This window comes from Hippocampus zosterae, chromosome 15, assembly GCF_025434085.1.
Source record: "Hippocampus zosterae strain Florida chromosome 15, ASM2543408v3, whole genome shotgun sequence".
Classification (NCBI taxonomy): Eukaryota; Metazoa; Chordata; class Actinopteri; order Syngnathiformes; family Syngnathidae; genus Hippocampus; species Hippocampus zosterae.
In genome coordinates, this window is record NC_067465.1 from 17,757,004 (window position 1) to 17,779,165 (window position 22,162).

General features: G+C 42.5%; 1 protein-coding gene across 2 annotated transcripts in view; it reads right to left on the bottom strand.

Annotated features, from left to right (window-relative positions):
- The window catches only part of rnf2 (ring finger protein 2), a 32,022-nt gene extending 14,148 nt beyond the window's left edge, over nt 1–17,874 (bottom strand). Inside the window, exons 1-5 of one of the 2 annotated variants that reach the window (XM_052088533.1) lie at nt 17,662–17,874; nt 15,543–15,639; nt 15,204–15,364; nt 14,732–14,814; nt 1,704–1,836 (exon numbers count right to left, since the gene is read on the bottom strand). In XM_052088533.1, coding sequence (XP_051944493.1) covers nt 1,704–1,836; nt 14,732–14,814; nt 15,204–15,364; nt 15,543–15,639; nt 17,662–17,822 — 635 coding nt within the window. In that variant the 5' untranslated portion in view covers nt 17,823–17,874. Of the gene's footprint in view, nt 1–1,703; nt 1,837–14,731; nt 14,815–15,203; nt 15,365–15,542; nt 15,640–17,311; nt 17,457–17,661 lie in introns of those variants that run through there. The other variant, XM_052088534.1, reaches the window with a different exon arrangement.
- Between the last annotated feature and the right edge of the window lie 4,288 nt (nt 17,875–22,162).

The following is a 22,162-nucleotide window of genomic DNA, read 5'->3' on the forward strand; positions in this document are numbered from 1 at the left end:
TCGGTAGTGATAGACTGTTCCACTGTTTTCAGGGTTGATTATTAATTATTCAAGGACGCTGATAACAAAATAAATATTTGGTTTGAGGCAACATTGAAAACACTGGCAGCAAAATTGTGTGTATTACAAACGCCTGAAACTGTTTTTAACAACTTACAGTATTTAATAACCACTTGTTCAGATTCGAAACATCTCAACCAAAGAAAAGTGCACTTTTTGAAAGCACAGATAATACAGTGCCAATAATTTCAACCTTAACAATGAAAAGGCCTATGACTACAAAACAGCCTACTGTTAAGACATTTTCTTTCAAATGTTCTTTAGTACACCGAGACCCTATGTTTTCAGGAGAAAAGGTTATCCTGCATGGAAATTGGCAAAGCAACAAGGACACAAAGCCATAAGCCTAACTCTGAACTATAGAAACTACTTCATTTCACCATTTGAAAGGGCCTTTGTTTCTGCAGTGCATCGAGGTTTCATTGGAGCACGATTTAATCGATCAGATTTTTAGAATATCGATGCACTCACTTCCCACTCACCAACAATATAAGGGGGATCGTCTCTCTCAAACTCATTCATTGCCTATGATGTTTGTATTTTTTGTCACCTGGGACATACGCAGCTCCCTTAGCTTCTTCAGCATCCTCATCTTCCTCAACATCCTCAATTAGACTGTCATTACTGCTACCATTTGCAATTTTTTTTCTGGTAACTATTCATCATTGCTGCCACTGACACCATCCTCGCTTGAGGCAGATGGTGTTATGGGTAAGAATATCCTGTAGTTTTGGTCGCATGCTCTGCACCTGATGCTACAAAACAGGGACAATGATCCATACCATTAAATGAAGACTAAAATCCATAAAATGTTGCTAAAATAAAGAATAATTTCATTTTCTGCTAAAACATTACTGCAGATGGTATATTTTCAAAAGCAAAGTTGCAGCAATACTGTACATTGTAGTCAAAATTACAGCTAGTGGTGCACAAAGTCCAATTTAGTGGACACATGAAAAATTAGAATTTCCTCAAATGACTAGATTAATACTTAAACGTTTTCACAATTATATTTCTCATGAGTTGTTTGACATCCCAATATTGTTTTTCTTTACTTGCAAAAGTCTCCTAGAATGGAAGAAATAGAAAGTTATTCCTTTTTCTTTTTATCACTCATAATACATTGCCACACAAACGACAGCATAAATATGAGTCAAGTTTTATCTGCTCTATAAATACTGTTGACTTGACTTGACTTGTAGTATGTCAGCAATATTGTAAGCAGTGAAGTCTGGTCACGAATTGTAAACGGAAGACAATATTGACTCTTCGAAGTGGGTCCGCGTTTGACCATCTCTTGATGGCAATGGCAAGTGATCAAAAAAGCGGAAAGGGGTGTGGCCTGGACGGGGCGACCAATCACAACAAGTAAGACATCATACACGTCCAATCGCATGGCTGTTTACAATCGGAAGATGGAAAGACAGATTGGGAGAGCTCGTAAAACTCGACAATAAAGGTACCTGACCCCCCCCCCCCCCGCCGCTAAAATTTTCTCAACGGATTTAGACTATTCACAAAAATGATCAATTTAAGAAATAAAAACAGCGGATTTCCGCAGAAAATTGCCATCCCTGGACCATACAGTCTGAGAAACGGACGTATTGGAGACGACATGAATGCAGGTTAACAAGCTGGTTTACCTGGTCATAGCCTGTATCTTCAGTCCTTCCTCTATGCTGTGGGACAGTGCTTGCTGGTTGTTGTGTTTGCTAATGCGGGCCAACACTCTTTCCTGGTGTGCTTCATACTCATCCCGGCTTGGGTAAATTTTACCTGATGGGATAAATGACAAAAATCGTTTTTTTCCCCCCCTTTCTTTAAGCCTGCATCCCACCAAGGGGAAAACATTTGCGGATGCTGGCAAAGATAAATGTCACAAACGTCTGCCAGGTCGTCACCGACAGTTTTGAGGTTTTTGTTCTTGTCACAAGGAAATTCTGGACAAGTATAGGTTACAGTCTGGAGAACACTTGGCGAACACTTGCAACATTGAACTAACCCTGATGATAAGGCAACATTCGTTACCTTTGCAAATACAAATATTCACCCCTCACTGGCATTCATTCAGGCTTTAAGTTGGCTTCCAGAGCTTCAGTGAACAGTATACAATGAACTACAATAGTGATTTTTGCTTGTTGACACGCAAACAGCAGCTCAGCATAACCACCCTTTTTAGAGTCCTTGGAGGGTGTGCTGGAAAGTACTCCTGCTGGGGACTCCCTTGTTCTACTGGGGGACTTCAATGCTCACGTGGGCAATGACAGTGAGACCTGGAGGGTCTAACCCCCCCCCCCCCCTCCACCCCCGATCAGAACTCGAGCAGTGTTTTGTTATTGGACTTCTGTGCTCGTCACGTACTGTCCATAACGAACACCTTGTTCAAACATAAGGGTGTCCATATGTGCACTTGGCACCAGGACAACCTCGGCCATAGTTCGATGATCGACTTTGTGGTTGTATCATCGGATTTGCGGCCGCATGTTTTGGACACTCGGGTGAAGAGAAGGGTGGAGCGGTCAACTTATCATCACCTGGTGGTAAGTAGGCTCCGATGGTGGGGGAAGATGCCGGTCCGTCCTGGCAGACCCAAACGTATTGTGAGGGTTTGTTCGGAGCGTCTGGCGGAATCGCCTGTCAGAAGGAGTTTCAACTCCCACCTCCGACAGAGCTTTTCCCATGTTCCGGGAGAGACGGGGAACATTGAGTCCGAGTGGACCATGCAATTTACCGGTCGAACTACATTCCAACCCTCATCTATGGTCACGAGCTATGGGTCGTGACCGAAAGAACGAGATCCCAGATACAAGCGGCCGAAATGAGTTATCTCCGCAGGGTGTCCGGGCTGTCCCTTAGAGATAAGGTGAGAAGCTTGGTCATCCGGGAGGGGCTCAGAGTCGAGCCGCTTCTCCTACACATCGAGAGGAGCCAGATGGGGTGGCTTGGGCATCTGATTCGGATGCCTCCTGAATGCCTCCCTGGTGAGGTGTTCCGAGCATGCAAAATCCATCCAGAGAAACCCATGTTGATGATTTTATCTGACGCTTTAAGAAGGGCGGGGCTGCAACCGACAGGTGACAGTCAGTGCAACATGTAAAGAGCGGCATCACAGTTAGTTTCAATCACAGTTCGTTCCGTTCGCGATCAGCAGTTTAAATAGCGTGTACAGTGGTGTCTTATTTAGTTATTTTTGCACAGTCGTCACGTTTATGCGGTTGCACTAGAATGTTTGTTTGAGAACCAAGTAATTTGCGTTACAGCTGGAGTCAATCATGCCGGCACTTCACTTCCGGGTCTGGCCGTTGGGATTTGGAGTCCTTTTGCTGGATTCCAGTTATGTTTGCTGAATGCTTTCTCATGTTTGGAATAATGAATATTGACAGTACATAGTTTAAAAAGCATGGTCGATTTAATTATTTATTATTATTGTGAAGTTGATGGTATTAAATTAATTAATGTAGTATTAGTGGTAGTGGTCATAATAGTAGTACTCAGAGAATGCTTAGAGATTCAGCCATCTCGTTATCTGCGTCCCGCATCCTCGACGCATAATTTTCCCACGGGACACACAGTTCCAAATAATGTGCGTTTTTGGGATGCAAGGAAATTTCTCAGTCAAAACAAACAAACAAAAAACAACTACGGCAAGCCTGAGTATTTAACGGTAACAATCGTTACCGGTAGCGTGTCGTTTCCGTGGCATCATTTTAACGGTACGAGAAATAGTTTAACCATAAAAGTCACCGCACACGTGTTGACTGTGTGATCGAGATTTCACTGTGCCTGTATGTGTGTGTGTTTTTTTCTTCTAATTTACTTTCGTTTTGTTTTCAGTGTTTGGGGGGGGGGGGTGCAACAGATAACGTTATGTGTGCATGTGGGTTGCTATTTTAGTCCGCAAACTGAGGAATCGCGCGGATAAAAGTTTGAGATGGCGGCAAAAAAAACTCACGTCTACTAATTACGACATTTAAGAAATGGGAATGCCAGTCTGATTTTTCGTGTGAATTGTCTAAAGGATTTATCACTAAACTCAGCTGGGATGTATGCACAGAACACGAAAGCAAGATACAACGAGAGGCACGATTACGAGGCAAGTTGGTATTTAGATTTGTAGGCTAATTGTTATGAAAAATATTATGAAACAGGATTGGTTATTCTATAATTTACTGGTGTAGCATGGTAACTTTATGAATAAAACATTCATCACAAGGTGTAGTCATGCTCATGTTAACTGTTGGTAGAACTCATTATGACGCGTGTTAAATTCTTTCGTCAAATAGAATTAGATTACACATACATTGTCTTGGGAAGGGGATGTCAAGCCACATTAATACTTAACTGTATTAAGGATTACCAGTCAATTAATGTGTAAAGCACAATGTGTAAACAGTAAAGCAGTGTGAGATTGGAAAAAAAATACTCTGATGATGCCACATGAGTACACCAGTTTTTGATCCATTTATTTTTTGGAGTAAACCTGGAGTACACAGCTGCTGATGTAATGTTCATTCAGCGGGGGATTCACGGTGGATTTAATTTAAACTCAGCAATACATGTGCTGAACAGAAAGCCACATATCACTGAGCTGGTGTTCAAATCATTGCTGCCAAAGGAGGGGTACATCTTTATTTTTAGGGGCAATCACTTAACCCTTTATTAGACATACTGTATGTCTAATTTTCACTTTCCTACCTGTATCATGAAAAAAATACGTTTTAATTACCATATTTTCACGACTATAAGGCGCCATTAAAAGTCTTACATTTTCTCCAAAATGGACAGGACGCCCTATGTTGCGGAGCGTCCTTTATATGCGATGAGTTCCAAAATCTGACTGACAGCCGACACGCTGTTTATATAGAGAAAAGGCGAAAGTGACTGGCCAGGCCTGCGGGAAAGAAGTTGGCCAATCAGGGAAGGGTGGGCGTGTATATATATATATATACACATAGATGGATAGAGAGATAGAGATAGAGATAGAGAGATAGAGAGATAGAGAGATAGATAGATAGAGAGAGATAGAGAGAGAGATAGAGAGATAGAGAGAGAGAGAGATAGAGAGAGAGATAGAGAGATAGATAGAGAGATAGATAGAGAGATAGATAGAGAGATAGATAGAGAGATAGATAGAGAGATAGAGAGATAGAGAGATAGAGAGGACAGGCAAGCTAGTCCGCCAATGGTGAAGGGTGGGCGTGTAAGTGGACGACACTTGTATAGAGTGTGGCAATGTGCATTGTTGCAAAACAACTCCGGTTTTGGTTTCTAAGAACCCCTGAAAATAAATTCGACAAAAAGACACGCCTACGAAGCTCAGTTCAAACTTAAAGCCGCCGGTTATGCTTTTGGCATGCGTGCCCATCTCACAGCAGCGGTGAAAAAACAAGTCAAGCAAATGAACTCTGAGCTTGCCGTTATTCCCGGAGGCTTGACTAAAGAACTCCAACCGCTGGACATTGGCATCAACCGGGCGTTCAAAGTAAAGTTGCAAACGGCATGGGAACAATGGATGATCGGTGGCAAACACAACTTTACAAGGAGTGAGAGGCAGCGCTTGGCGAGTTACGCCACAATACGCAACAACGAGAGGGAACGCGGCGTTTTTGATGGATTACGGTACTTGCACAATTGTTCAATTCTTTCTACACACACACGCGCTGCCACCATGTTTCGCTCTGTTCTTTACTTTCAAATGTGGGAAAGCTTCACATGAGAGAAATGTTGACTTTGCTGTTGCTACTCCTTCTTTCCGCTCGGCAATGCGTAGCAACTCACACTTTAGCATGTGATGCGTTCAATGACAACTGGGATGTGCAGTCCTCTGCTTCTGATGCAGACGATGAGGACTTTGATGGATTTCTGGGTGATGATTGATCGAAAAACGTGAGAACATTGTACGATGGCTAAATAAAATACACCCAAACTCAGTTCTGCTTTCGTTGCCTTTTTAAAAACGTGTTTTTATCTTATCTGTATGTCTTGGCATGCTACCGTATGCTTCAAGCTAACGTGTTAGAGTGCGCGCATGCATGCCGTATGTTTAAGCTGGCGTATGTTTTACCACTGTAAAACTGCGGCCATTCGTACGATGCGTCCTGTGTATGTGTAAAATACAGAAATGTCACGCATTACTGAGACTGCGGCCATTAGTACGATGCGTCGAATAGTCGTGAAAATACGGTAATTCTCAAATAAAACACAAAGAAGGATTTAAATTGAGAAAATATAAAACTTCTATTTATTTTCGAATAAACACAACTCTAAGAACAGAGCTAATGGTCATATGGGTCACCTCGACAGGGTTTCGAAAAATCTGGTTTCACTCACAGTAGGACTGATTGCCCTTCTTGGCTGTATCCAGCATCCCTGAACAGCTGAAATGCACGTCAGAAGTCTAAATCCCAAATGGTCCAACCCTATTATTTTCCCTCATGTCACCTTCAGTGATCAGACATGATCAGACAAATATGAAACTGATATGACAATTAGGGAATAGCAGACAGTGACTTAGTTTTCTCTTTTGCAAGTTCTTGGCGATCAATTTTCTTCTGTTTTGCTGTGTGCCTCAATGCATTTGACTTGACCAGGAGGCTACGACAAGTTTTACCTCTCACGGAGATGCCCTTGCACACTCGGCAGTAGGCCGACGTATAATCGCCAGCAATTTTTCCGATCCAAACACGGAACTCCAGCTTCTCCAGCCACGCCACTTGAAAACAGCATTGTCCGGGAATATTTGTAGCGATGCCACTCAAGCAAAGCGCGCTTCAGCAGTCGAACGTCCGCTGCTTTCTGCTGTGTGTGCATCCGCGCCAACATGTAAGCATGCGCACGTCTTTTAGAAGCAACCAACGTCACAAATCAAATACGCTTTGATCTACGACAACAAAAAGCTAGCCTAGCCGAAACAACAGCTAAGCTTAGCTGACGCACACACAGCAGAGAGCAGCGGACTATCGACCGCTGAGGCGTGCTTTGCTCGAGTGGCGTCGCTACATATTTGTCTGTGACTTGTTGAGATCGATAAATTCGATGATCTTTCCAGAAAATACGGTAATTGTTTGGAGAGCCAGCAACCAAACCATCCATTCCCTGCCCCAGGATGGCATCAATCTATTGTTGTTTCCCGGAATGACCCGAAGTGATCACGTGATCATCATCAGAACTCATCGGAGACGGCGAAAAAGCAGAGCGGGTACCAGGTCCGCATGTTCCGACAAAACTATGAATTGGAAGGGTGGGGAAAATGACATACACAAATGAAATGAACACCGCAGGTTAATTTTGATGGATTTTAGAGGATTACAATCTACAATTAAGAACATAATTTTACAACTTTTTTTTATTGATTTCTATGAACTTTATGGACTCGTGCGAACTCTGTTTTCAAACATTTACCCTTGAAACATTATACTTTTGAGTTTCAGAATACTTGTTTACCCCGCGACCCTAGTGAGGATCAAGCGGTTAGGAAGAATACTTGTTTATGAATATCAGTCAAAATAGAAAAATGGGTTCCCATGATGAACGTTGACTGCACCCAACATTAGTTCCCGTGGTTTCTCATTGGGTAATCCGATGGAACCGAAAAAAAGGTTACCGTGAATTTCCGAAATCCTCAGGCCTGCTACTGAATTATTTAAATGTTTGCAGCATTTGTTTATAATTGTGTGTATATAAGATATCCTTTATTTGTCCCACAATGGGGAAATTTACAGTCTACAGCAGCAAGATTGTGGGTAGAAGAAAGAAGAAATAAAGTTTTTGTTTTTTTGCATTCACAGATAAAGATAAGGTGGCATATCTTTATCTTTATAAACATATGTTGTTGTTTGTGTTATTATCATTTGCAATTGAATAAGTAGACCGTTTCAGAATTCGAAATTTGGGACTCTCTCAATGCATAATGGGATTCATACTTTTCTGATCAGCGAGTCCCTGGGACTCGCGGCCGGTAAACTAAAATTATCACTGTAGAGATTACCGCTTTTTTCTGCACTCAGCGATTGAGTTCTATGCAAAGTCATTTCTCAACTTGTCTTCCGTGCCATGTCATGCCTGTTGAGTGTTGATTTACTTCATATTAAGAAACTACTGCACTAAATCATTAATTCATAAATGTATATCAGGGCGGCCCGGTAGTCAAGTGGTTAGCACGTCGGCTTCACAGTGCAGAGGTACCGGGTTCGATTCCAGCTCTGGCCTCCCTGTGTGGAGTTTGCATGTTCTCCCCGGGCCTGCGTGGGTTTTCTCCGGGTGATCCGGTTTCCTCCCACATTCCAAAAACATGCGTGGCAGGCTGATTGAACACTCTAAATTGTCCCAAGGTGTGAGTGTGAGCGTGGATGGTTGTTCGTCTATGTGTGCCCTGCGATTGGCTGGCAACCGATTCAGGGTGTCCCCCGCCTACTGCCCGGAGACGGCTGGGATGGGCTCCAGCACCCCCCGCGACCCTAGTGAGGATTAAGCGGTACGGAAGATGAATGAATGAATGAATGAATGAATGAATGTATATCATATGCTTTTATTTTTGTTTTTCTCAGTATAAATAACATGTACCCTGATTGTTCTACTCTTTGAATAAAAATACTTCATTCAAGCGTTAGGGAGTGCAATGGGTTATGATGGAGGGGTGTTGCAAATCATGAAGACCTGCCAAGTGGTATGATAGCATTGTTTTATACATGTCCTCGGCTAGGCCTCAGCTTCAAACTCAGTCCTTGGTCCTTGGCCTTGGCCTCAGAGGCAAGTCCTTGGTCTCGGAAAATTTCTCAAGTCCTTGGCCTTGGCCTCGGGTTGCTGGTCCTTGGACACAACACTGAGGGAGAATCAATGTTACTGACGTCTGCATTAACTCATTTACACCCTTTGACGTATAAATACGTCAATTAGCGCTTAGCCGCTTCCTCCCCATGACATAATAATACGTCAATCACTCACCAAAGGATTAGGCTTGACGGCAATGTTAAATAGCAAAGATATGGCCATCAGGTGGCAGTGGTGCAAAAATCCACCAGGATCACGCCGCAGAAGTAGTAGAAAGGGCATATAGCTGAGGAGGGGCGTATGTGGATTGGAACATTAGTAACTAGCAACGGTGGAGAAAAGGAAACAACGAACTAAAAAGGATTGGGTTTTTTCGGTATAAAAGTGTGCTCGTAACAAAACAACAAAGGAGATGGTGTTTGTGTGGAAGAGAAGATGACGCTTCGGTCAAATAATCGAAAGCAGCACCCGTCAAACGAAGGTCAGCCTGCGCTAACATGGCGTGCTACACGCGGCCCGCATAGCTCACGCCGAGTTTCGAGTTCATCCGATGAAGATGAACATGCTCCACGTCAGGGACCATTGCTTGGCAGAGCATTATGTGCCTCCCTATGCCCCACATCGCCCACAAATCGTCTCCCCGGCGACTTCCAGCAATGACGGCAAAGAGGCCGCACTGCTTCGCATGGCCGACGCCGGGCACACGTCAGCGATTCACTGGAATCGTCTCATAATGACGACGGCAAAGACAATGAATTGGAAGTGATTTGGAGACCCGATCTGTCGGACGAATACGTGCGTTGGGACATAACGGAAAGCAGCTGAGAGTTCTCGCCAGAGCTGCTGGAACGAGCAGGTAACTGTTGACTAGCTTGCAAGTTACCATTCAAAACTTCATCACTTCTTATGCCTCATAAGTCACTTTTATGCACCGCTACATTCCCCGCTCTATTATCAAGTTGCCAGTAACACTGATCATTTATGTACGGTTGATGCGTCTTGTAGATGTGGATGAAAATATGTGCCGTAATAGTGCTGACTTGCGTGTCGCCATCGGTTTTTAAAAAAACAAAAAGGACACATTTGGTCCGCTCAGCTCTGCTAAAACCACTAGTGTTAAATTCATATTCCATTTCATTTCAAAATGGATGCTGAGCAACGTGGAATGAATGGTGTAAATATCAGTATGCGAGCATGTATGTGTATGTGAGAGATGTTGAAATGTAAGTGGAAAGCAACAATAAAAAAATAGAAAAATAAAAGTGCGGTAATTGTACATACTTCTATAAATGACAGATTGTCCAACCAGAAGCAAAAAGATGACGACTCCTTGCTTTGGTGGTAGAAAGAAAGGTAAATAAAATTATTGTACCTCACTCTGCAGCAAGATATATTTGCAACTTTTTATGTTTCTATAATTTATAGGTCATCCATCTGGATGTGGTGGGATGAATCAATGTGGTGACAAACTGGATGGAAGCAAAAAACCATACTCTCCACAGCTGCACTTTCGTTCATTGTTCAATTTACACTTTTGTTCATAGTTCAATCGTTTTGTGTGCAAATAAATTATTTTGCTACAAAAACATTTGTAATGTTCTTTTTTAGGAGGAAAACATTACTGGGGTATTTGAGCTGTCACAAAAGCAAAAAATAGTTTATAACTTTAAATGATGCTTGAAATGCATGCTTTTACAAAAAGCTAATTTTCTCTGGATTTCTGCAGAAAATCGGCCTTTTACAAAAACTTAGCAGTTTTCTCATGCTGATTGCCAACGAACGGAGAAAGATAGAAACAAACTTTTTTTTCTGCTGAAAGAAGAGAGTCTCACCTTTCTTTTGACGGGTTGCATGTATATATAGCCATAGAACAGAAAATTGTGTGGGCCTTGCAAATCAGTCAAAATTCAGTAAAATGGGAGGGATTGAGGGGGTTGCTCCAGTGAAAAGGGGTGGTATTCAATGAGTTAATAAAAAACGCACACACAAAAAAAAACATTACCTGAATACCTGATTATTTGATTTGAATTTCAGTATATCTGATAGGGATGGGCTATATGAGTGAAATGTATGTAAAGATAAAGATTTTTTACTGTTGAAAATAAGGTAATTTTACTTTAACATACAACACTTAACCTTTAATAAGAGGTCAATGCAATATTAAAAAAAAACAACAACAACAATGAGCTACAGAAGGAGACAGTGGGGAAGCCTGGTGGTTCGCTGTTTAGCACCCCAATATCATAGCTGTAAAAGGAAGACGATGGTTGTTGGGGGGGCGGGGAGGTTTTTCTCACCCATGGGTTGGCAAGCCAAAATGTTGAAAGAGCTATATCGGACCAAAAACCCCCCAAAACAAGTATGTCTGGAGCCGCAAAAAATTAAAAGCCTTATAATGAAGGCAACATATGCTGTATGTATCTATATGAGCTATATTAGCCTGCTATCAACATGACCAAGTTGGCTTCAAATACACAACGAGCCTTCCCGATTAAACTTTTTTTTTTTGCTGCAGTGCATCCTGTAGGAGGGGGTGCCCAAACTTTTTTTGACTGAAGATCTACTTTTAGCAGTGTTGTGTCCAAGGACCGGCAACGAGGCCAAGACCAAGGCCAAGGACTTGAGAAATTTTCCGAGGCCAAGGACCAAGGACTTGCCTCCGAGGCCAAGGACCAAGGACTGATTTTGAAATTGAGGCCTAGCCGAGAATATGTATTAAACAATGCTATCATACCACTTGGCAGGTCTTCATGATTTGCAACACCCCTCCATCATAACCCTTTGCACTCACTAACGCTTGAATGAAGTGTTTTTATTCAAAGAGTGGAACAGTCAGGGTACGTATTATTTATACCGGGAATAACAAAAATAAAAGCATATAATATACATTTATGAATTAATGTTTTAGTATAGTGTATAGTGTAGTTTCTTAATATGAAGTAAATCAACACTCAACAGGCATGACGTGGCACGGAACACAAGTTGAGAAATGACTTTGCATAGAAGTCAATCACTGACTGCAGAAAAAGTGGTAATCTCTCAGTTATAATTTTACAGTTTACCGGCAGCGAGTCCCAGGGACTCGCTGATCAGAAAAGTACGAGTGCCATTATGGATTGAGATTGTCCCAAATTTCGAATTCTGAAAGGGTCTTCTTATTCAATTGCATATGATAATAACACAAACAACAACATGTACATACAATAATAAACATGCTGCAAACATTTAAATAATTCAGGAGCAGGCCTGAGGATTTTGGAAATTCATGGAAACAGTTTTTCGGTTCCGGGTTCCGCAAACGTTCATCATGGGAACCCATTTTTCTATTTTGACTGATATTGATAATCAAGAATTCCGAAACTCAAAAGTATAATCTTTCAACGGTCAATGTTTGAAAACGATGCATTAACAATGAACATTACATCAGCAGCTGTGTAACTCCAGGTTTATTCCAAAAAATAAATGGATCAAAAACTGGTGTACTCATGTGGCATCATCAGAGTATTTTTTCCAATCTCACACTTCAAAGATTAATTGACTGGTAATCATTAATACAGGTAAGTATTTATGTGGCTTGACATCCTCTTCCCAAGACGATGCATGTGTAATTTACGATCAATTTGACAAAAGAATTTAACACACATCATGAGTTCTACCAACAGTTAACATGAGCATGACTACACCTTGTGATGAATGTTTTATTCATAAAGTTACCATGCTACAACCAGTAAATTATAGAATAACCAATACTGTTTTATAATATTTTTCACAGCGATTAGCCTACAAACCTAATCACCAATTTGACTCGTAATGGTGCCTCGCACCGTCGCATTTCGCTCTCGCGTTGTGATACGTCACAGGTGAGTTTAGTGATACGCCCTTTAGACGATTCACACGAAAAATCAGACAAGCATTCCCATTTCTTAAATATCGTAATTAGTAGACCTTAGTGTTTTTTTTTGCCGCCATCTCATCCGCATCATTTCTCAGTTTGCGGACTAAAATAACAACCCGCATGCGCACATAACGTCATCTGTTATGCCCCCCCCCACCCACCAACACTGAAAACAAAACAAAATGAAAGTAAATTAGAAGAAACACACTCACACCACATCACAAACACACATACAGGCGCAGTGAAATCGCGTGGATCACACAGTTAATTCAAGTGGGGTGACTTTTTTAATTAAACTATTTTTCGGTACCGTGAAAATGACGCCACGGAAACGACACGCTACCGGTAACGATTGTTACTGTGAAATCCTCAGGCTTGCCATAGTTTGTTTGTTTGTTTGTTTGTTTTGCCCGAGAAATTTCCTTGCGTCCCAAAAACGCACATTGTTTGGAACTGTGCGTCCCGTGGGAAAATTATGCGTCTCGGACGCGGGACGCAGAGGAAACGAGATGGCTGAATCTCTAACCATTCTCTGAGTACTACTATTATTACCACTACCACTAATACTACATTAATTAATACCTTCAACTTCACAATAATAATAATAAATTATTAAATCAACCATGATTTTAAACTACCGCTATGTATTATCAATATTCATTATTCCAAACATGAGAAAGCATTCAGCAAACATATCTGGAATCGAGCAAAAGGACTCCAAATCCCAACGGCCAAATCCGGAAGTGAAGTGATGACATTATTGACTACAGCTGTAACGCAAATCACTTGGTTCAAAAAAACATTCAAGTGCGACCGCACAAATGTGACTACTGTGCAAAAATAACTAAATAAAAGACAGCACTGTTACAGAAAGGCTTACACGCTATTTAAACTGCCAATCGCGAACGCAACAAACCGTGATTGAAACCAACTGTGATGCCGCTCTTTACACGTTTGCGCTAACTGTCACCCGTCAGTGGCAGACCCACCCCTCTTAAAGCGACAGAGTTAATCCATCATTATGGGTTTCCTTCGATGGAATTGATTCGATTCCTTCGTGATTTTTGCGGTCCTTTTGCAAGGGATTCAAGGCTCTAATCCCTCATCGTGTCCGAGTACCGGCAATCCGAGGCAAAGGCCAAGGACTTGACCCCCGAGGCCAAGGCCAAGGACCAAGGACTTGACTACGAGGCCAAGGCCAAGGACCAAGGACCGCCCCTCGGTCCTCGAGGCCAAGGACCAGCTCGAGGAACACATTTCTGACTTTTAGAACAAACAACCTCCCGCGATCAACCCGTTACTGCACACGCGCATACGCACACACTTACACACGTATGCCGTAATGAGCAACAGCCATAATGGCCACTAAGATGAACGAGGTATGAAACGCACTTTCGCAGTGTGCTATCATAGCTCATGTGTACCGTTTAAAAATGCTTCTCTTGGCCGCCCAAATTCCCATTCTTAGCAAGTAGCCTCGGTGAATTGTACATGAAAGGCATGTCTGTCATGATGATTTTTCAGGAGCCCCCCGCCCGTCCAAAAAAACGCATGCTTGTTCAATCATTGATATTGCATCATAAAAAAAAGGAAGTCATTCTCAACAATCAAAACTAAATGACTCATAGTAAATATTTCAAGAACCAATAGCATCGATTTTTGAAAACATTAGAATGACCAAATTCTGAAATATGAGCCCAACTCAAGCGATATACAGGGTCAGTGGTGGTTCTGGCAGGTCCACCACAATTTGTCTTGTCGTGGCCCACATGCAACACCTGAAAAGGCTTAACGTAGAACCCTGAATATGGCATTATCTTTTGGGAAGTATGAGTGATGAAGAGCAAAAAACAAAAGTAATGATGGCTACCTTAAATCAACTATTGTGCTCAAGAGTCATTCAATGTAATATTTGCATAACATATTTGGAAGCAGTGTATTTCACACAACTCCTCCACTGTTTTTCTACAGTCAACAACTAAAAGATGTATTCAATAGTAAACTTACTGATCAGGGCATCAAAATTTGGGTCTGGACGCAGCGACCTCTTGGAAACCAACTTCTTGCGACATGTAGGACATTCTTTATTGCTAAAATAACAAATATCACAGAACCAAGAAAATAAATTGGCTGTGTTAAAAATAAAAATCACTGAAAAGATATTCGTGGGGCAATGATTAATCGACAACAAAACAATTATCAAATTTATCATTGTTTTTGATGAAGCCAAACAAGCATTCACGTTTCGAGCCCTATCATTTTATTGTGTTCCATCCAAAACGTGTATTTTATGAACAAATGGTGAAAAGGTCATAAAAAAATTGCCATTCACTTCATGTACTTTTAAGGAAAAATACTAAGGGTCGATCTGTATTGTTATTGGGATATAAAATAACCTCTCGCTAACAGCAAGGCTTACCTGTACATTGAATAACCAACAAGAATAAAATTTAAAAATACACAGTAAATCCGTACTTACCCAGATCGCAAAGCTGTAATAATACACTCGGCACAGAAACGGTGCAGGCATTCTTTGGTTGTCATTGTGTTTTTCAGCATATCCAGACAAATCGGACACATTAGTTCACTGTGTAATGACCTGGGTGAAACTGCAATCTCCAAGCCATCTGTTATAGCTTCCTGTGCGAAAAGAACAAAACAAAACAAAATTCACAATCACATATGGAAAATGGGAAACAATGCCGACCATTATGATTGCAATGCACAGCTCTGTCTATTACATTACACAAAACAGTTTTAGGATTAGAAATCAACTATATAGTCTCAAAAACATATACTAATAAATAAAACATTTTACCTGTGGAGTTCTCTGTAGTTCATAGAGGCTCAACTCCCAGGTCTTACTGAGGGGTTGGACGCCATTGGTCTGAATGGTTTGAGTCATTGCCATAAAACTGAGAAAAACATTGGTAAGTGTGGTTAGGTATGTGCCTCAAGGTGAATATTATTGCTTAAATTTGCAGGCAAGATTTGGAACAAAAGGTGTGCAAATGCTATTCAACAATATCCTTAACAAATTATTAAAGGAGCTGGGCGAAGCCCTTAAGTACTAATTAAATTTTTTAAATTAAAAAAAAAACACCAAAAACGTATTTTTACATTTTGGCACTAAATGACAGTGTTTTTGCAAATGCATTTCTGTTTTGACATGAAATGAGTTAGATGGACAAACTAAGTCCAGCAAACCAAAAACCTTATTTCATGCTTGACAAGGATTGACAACTGAAACCAGCTAATTACAAACAACTGGCAGCAAATTCTAATAAATAAAGCTTCACTTCCCACAGCTTTCTGCATTAGACGCTGCCCGACTTACAAACATTCGAGTTACGAACAACGGTACATACGAAAATTTTTGCGGGTATGTCGAAAAATGTTCGGACAGAGATGCTGTAAATTAGATTTTGTATTGCGCGCCTTTTTCCGAGTAGTGCTTCTTTTCCGCCGCTAATACCGACGTGAGGCCCTGTGAGAGGAGGAGGAGGAGGAAACGCCTGTCCCCAACTCTTGGCCGAGGGGGTTTTCGCTCATAGAGAAAGCCATCGCACACTTCGAGCAGCAAGACCCAAATATTGAACATTGCACAAAGGTTGCAAATCAAATGAATGATGCCATACAGTGCTACTGCATCATTTATGATGAGAAAAAGAAGAAAACTGTGCAATCGTCATTAGATCGCTTCTTTCGGCCAGTTTATACTACACCCTCCAAAGGAAGATACTCGTCAACTCTCATCTTCTTCTCCTGGACCCTCAACTTCTTCCTTCATTGATGTTACGGAGGAGGAAGTTACTCTTGAAGCCCATTCCTGCGACAACGAAGACCCTCTCTGCTCCATGATATAAAATCCTCCTCTTCCTTCTCCTCCCCCTCCATCATCTCCTTAAGCCTTCGAGTAGGTCTTCCAAAAGTAAGTTAAACTTCATTTTATTATACTTATATAAACCTTAAACATACATTCCATACAAAATATAGCACTGAAGCAACTTACGAACAAATTCACCTTACGAACGATTGTTCGTGACGTATCTCGTTCGTACGTTGGGGAGCGTCTGTATAATGTTTTTGTCTGACAAATGCTTTTGAACTCAATCATATTGTATCGATAGAGATGATTTGATACTGTTCAGCCCTAATCGGTAATAAGATTTGTTGTACATGTTCACCAGTTGTCATCACAACATACTCCAACAAAGTACAATCTCTTTTTGTTGAGCCGGGTGAGAAACGGCGACCCGGTGGTCGACTGGTTAGCACGTCGGCCTCACAGTGCAGAGCTACGGGTTCGATTCCGGCACATACTTTGCCCCCATACGTTATTGCTATTGGATGTATGATGTTATCCTAGCTCGGTTTAAAGATATTTGACAAATCTATATCTAATATTAAGGACACATACAATATGGCGGGTGGGCTAATATATAATTCCAATCCAATTCAACAATTACCTGCTACGGGAAAATAGCCGATTCGAAGCAGGCCAAGTATTCTCATTCCAGCGATTGACCAATCAGAGCCGTTCAGTGGCAAAATAATCACTGTCGTAAAATGGCTAATGCTAACCACCTTTGACGTTAGGCCAAATCTGGATCCTAATATTGGAGACGTAATGGTCAATCAGGGAGCTCGACGCCAGGAAACATTTGCTGAATCGTGTTACATTTAGCAGGCCACCATGTACTGTAAGTCATAATGCTTTAAACTGAAAATCAGCATCACAAAGGTGCCGAGGGATTCACTCGTCGTTGTGACAGAAAACAATGCCCGACATTATTATAGTCATCAACCACGAGTATGAATTTCCGACATCGACTCCAACATTTTGACTGTTGTAAATACCTACGCAAAGAATATATCGCGAACATTCTTGCAAAACATTCGTAGTTTATCTGCAATAAGAACGTCTCCCTACTTACCTGAAGGTACAGGTCGAGCGAACAGTTTTGATGAATGCAATATGGCCGAGGGGGAGTAGTAGGACTTCTTCTTCTTCTCTTTCTCTTCCTCTTCCTTCCTCCCCCTCTTCCTCGTTCTCCTTCTCCTGCGAGACTGGTGGTTGGGAAGCACTTGTGTGCATTGTCGCCACCTTGTGAAATGGAGCGTTGACCAGGCTCTCAAGATAAGAGAAATTTCATCTTGACCACATACGCATTACAAAACTACTATATGGAAAAAATAAAAAAGAACTAAAATGAAAAGCTAATTTCCATGCTGATATAAATTAACACATACATTGGCATAAATGGTGAAAAAAAAGCGTGACCCCTCCCTCTCACGTGTCTTTACCGATCATCTATAGATAGATAGATAGATGTTGTCTTGGGCTCAGGGTGATATCGTGACCAAGTTTGTTATTAGAGCAAGCATTGATTTTGCAAGACACCGCGCAGCCATTATCTGTAATTTGCGGGTGCCCGGAATATTCCGTGATTAAAAGCTTCGAAAGAACTGTTCATCGGCTCCAGCCTTTATTTGGATTACCAACATTCTCCTCGTCCGAAATTCAACAAACACGCGGGGGAGAGAAAGCCATTCTTCCCCCAACACAGACTCCCGACAAGGACGAGGAAGTTCGATCACATTTCCCCGACCGATACAAGCCAACTTGCATTAGCTTCCAATCCATTTGAGATGCGATTTCAAGGTTTGGCTACATACTTATCAGAATCAGAGTCATCTTTATTGGCCAAGCATGTAGAACACAAGGAATTTGTCTCCGGTATAATGCGCTGCATGAGTATCATTGTAAACAAGGACATGACAAATAGGTATGGAAGGACATTTTGTAATGTAAGTGAACCGTACTTAGGTGGTACCACCCAGTGACAACTGTGAGACAATCTGCAAAGTATCAACCAGAACTAAAGTGATCAGTGGTAGAATACAATACTATGACAGTTTGTACTGTTGGTGCAGAAAATCATTGAACCATTTTAGAGTGACCAGTAGCAGTATTTGTTGTACAATAAGAGTGACTACGTCAGTGACTGTTTAGGGAGTTAGTGGCTAGAGGGAAGAAGCTGTTTAAGTGTCCGCTGGATTTGGTGCGCATGGATCTGTAGCGCCTGCCTGAGGGGAGTAGCTGGAAAAGGTAGTGGGCAGGGTGCGGGGGGATCCAGGAGGACTTTCCGTGCCCTTGTCTTGATTCTTGCAGTGTGCAAGTCCTCAAGAGTGGGTAGGGCGGTGCCAATGATTTTTTCCGCCGTCCTAACTGTCCGTTGAAGTCGGATTTTGTCGTTTTTTGTGGTAGCCCCAAACCAAACCGTGATGGAAGAACACAGGATTGATTCGATGACTGCCGTGTAGAACTGACGTAGCACCTCCTGTGGCAGGCCATGCTTCCTCAGCAGCCTCAGGAAGTACATCCTCTGCTGGGCCCTTTTCAGGATGGAGATGGTGTTGACTTCCCACTTCATGTCCTGGGAGACTGTGATTCCCAGGAACTTGAAGGTCTCGACGGTTGACACAGGACAGCTGGATAGTGTGAGGGGCAACTGTGGAAGAGGATGTTTTCTGAAGTCCGCGATAATCTCTACAGTCTTGAGCGTGTTCAGCCCGAGGTTGTGTCAGCTGTACCAGAGCTCCAGCTGCTCCACTTGTTGTCGGTACGCAGACTCGTCGCCGTCTTTGATGAGAGCGATGACCGTGGTCCTTATGTAAACTTGTTATATTATTAACTATCATTTTATGTTTGAGCATCGTATTATTTCATGTTAAGCATACCTAAATTATATTCTGTTTGATCATTTCTCAGACACGTTTTTATTTTGACAGGTTCTGATTGGCTGTTAAAGTAAGAGAAGCAGAAAGTGATTTTAGTTACGAGAGTTGTGTTCTCGAACGTGCTGCGGTGCAGACGTCTTTTTTCCCCTTTTAATAACCTGCATTAAAGGACTCCATCTCTTCGTAAAGAAGAGCTATCCACTAAAGACAACAAACCCCTCAACTTACATTGATAGCAACGGTGTTGGTATGTTTTGTGTGGCTTTTTGACTATTTTTATGCAACAATTTTTTTTCTTCCTAATTGTCATCTTGCTAGCCATGTGGATTTTTGCGCTCCTAAATGGCTGCTGCGAGTCAGTATTTTGGATGAGATTTTGAGATTTCCTGCAGTTTGATTTTTCCCCTTTACTTTCTTTTTGGACATTATTACCATTGTTATTCAACTTTTTTGAGCTCACCATGGCCGACACCGAGACGTCCATGAGTCGACCCGCTGAAATAGTTTCTTCTACTGCTACTGATATGGCTGCTGTGAATGTTACTCCACCAGGACACCTCAAAATTGATTTACCACCAATTTTTGAAGGTGATGGGACTGTATCCTTGACCGGCTGGTCTCGACGTTTTGAGGTGTCTGTGCAAGCCATGTAGAACCAACCATCCGCTGACCTGTCATCTGTGGTGGCTTCAGTTTTACCAACAAGGTTAGCTGAGGCTGCATTTCTGTACTGGGGTAGCCTTTCCCCTCAGTCAAGGAGGACTATGGGGCTGTCAAGAAGAGGCTCCAGGATGTTTTTGGTCTTGACCACTCCCTGACGTTTTTCCAAACCCATGTCAATGCTCGTCCCCGCAAGCCCCTACTGAAAGCATTGAGGTGTACAGTGCTGACATCAAGGGCCTCGTTATGGAAGCCTTCCCTGACTACAGCAGTGTAGCGCAGGAAGGAGAGAAGTTTCGTTGCCTTGTGGCTGGTTTGGAACCTGCGCTGCAAGAAAAGATCCACGAGATGGGAGCGGCAGACCTTGATGTAGCCCTTGTTGTTGCTGGACGCTGTGAAAGAGCACGTGCAGCACTGAACCTTCATGCTTCATACCCACTTATGCAGACTGTGGACCAGGTGTAAATGACATATTCTGATGCTGCTTCTGATAAACTTCTAAAAGCAATCGAACAACTGACACTTAAGTCAAGTCAAGTCAACAGTATTTATAGAGCACTTTCAAACAGCCATCGCTGCATACAAAGTGCTGTACATGGAGCGATTTAACATGCGCAATAAACAGTAAGACAAATCGGTAATAAAGGCGGTAGAAAGCAGTAAAATCAAGAACAAATCTAAGTCATGTTGAAACGAACGCCAAAGAATACAAGTGAGTTTTGAGGAGGGCTTTGAAGATGGGCAGCGAGGAGGCTTGCCGAATGTTCAGTGGGATGTCATTCCAGAGAGAGGGACCAGCAACAGAAAAGGCTCGATCCCCTCTGAGCCTCAGTTTAGTTCTTGATTACTTCTAACAAAGACTGGTCCACAGACCTGAGGCGCCGGGCAGGTGTGTAGGGGCGGATGAGCTCAGAGAGGTACGGTGGTGCGAGATTATTCAGAGATTTGAAAAGAAAGAGGAGGATCTTGAAAATAACTCTAAAATGAATGGGGAGTCAGTGAAGGGATGCCACAGTAGGAGTTATATGCTCCTTCTTACGAGTACCAGTCAAGAGGCGAGCAGCGGCATTCTGGACCAGCTGAAGGCGCTTAATGGAGGACTGGCTGACTACAAAGTAAAGGGCATTGCAGTAATCGAGCTGGGATGTGACAAAGGCATGAATTACTGTCTCAAAGTGTTCATGTGAGAGGAGAGGTTTTATTTTGGCCAGCTGTCAGGTGAAAGAAGCTGGATTTAACAACGGTAACAATTTGCCGATCGAGTTTGAAATCACTGTCCAGTTTAAGGCCCAAGTTCGAGACTTAAAGTGAGTAACATACAGAGTGACATCCGCCAGCTACAGGAGGAGAACACCTACCTCAGCCAGCGCTTTGACCACAGGGCCAGTCACCATTTTCCATCCAACCATCATGATGAATGCTAAACCAGAGCCTACTCACCTGACAGACACTACAGTCTGTCACGTTTGCGGGTGGTGGTGGACCCCAAAAAGCAGGCAGGAGGGAGGAGCAGGGTGTACTTGAAGAAGTGTATCGATAAAGCAAAATCCAAAAACAATCATAGTAGTGATGGGTCCAGCGACACCGATGCATTGACACATGCGCCGGGCTCACAGAGCAAACCACGTGTCGATGCATGTGCTGGCTCATTACGTCACGTGATTGACACGTGAACTGCGTTGACACAGTCCAGGCTTCTAATTGACACACCGGCTGCGTTGACACAGTCCAGGCTGCTAATTGACACATCGACTGTGTTGACACAGTCCAGGCTGCTAATTGACACATCGGCTGCTTTGACACAGTCCAGGCTGCTAATTGACACGTGAACTGCACCGGTGCAGTTTAGACCGCATCGGCTGCTTGGCGCAGTACAAGCTGCGCCACTTAGTCCAGGGGGCGTCGACTCAGTGCAGAGAGCGTTGACGCAGCAAAAGCCCGCCGCACAGTGTTTATAAGGAAGTGGGTTTGGCAACACAATGCCACTTGCCGAAACAAGCCAGACCTCACTCACGCTCGCTTGTCGAAGTTTGT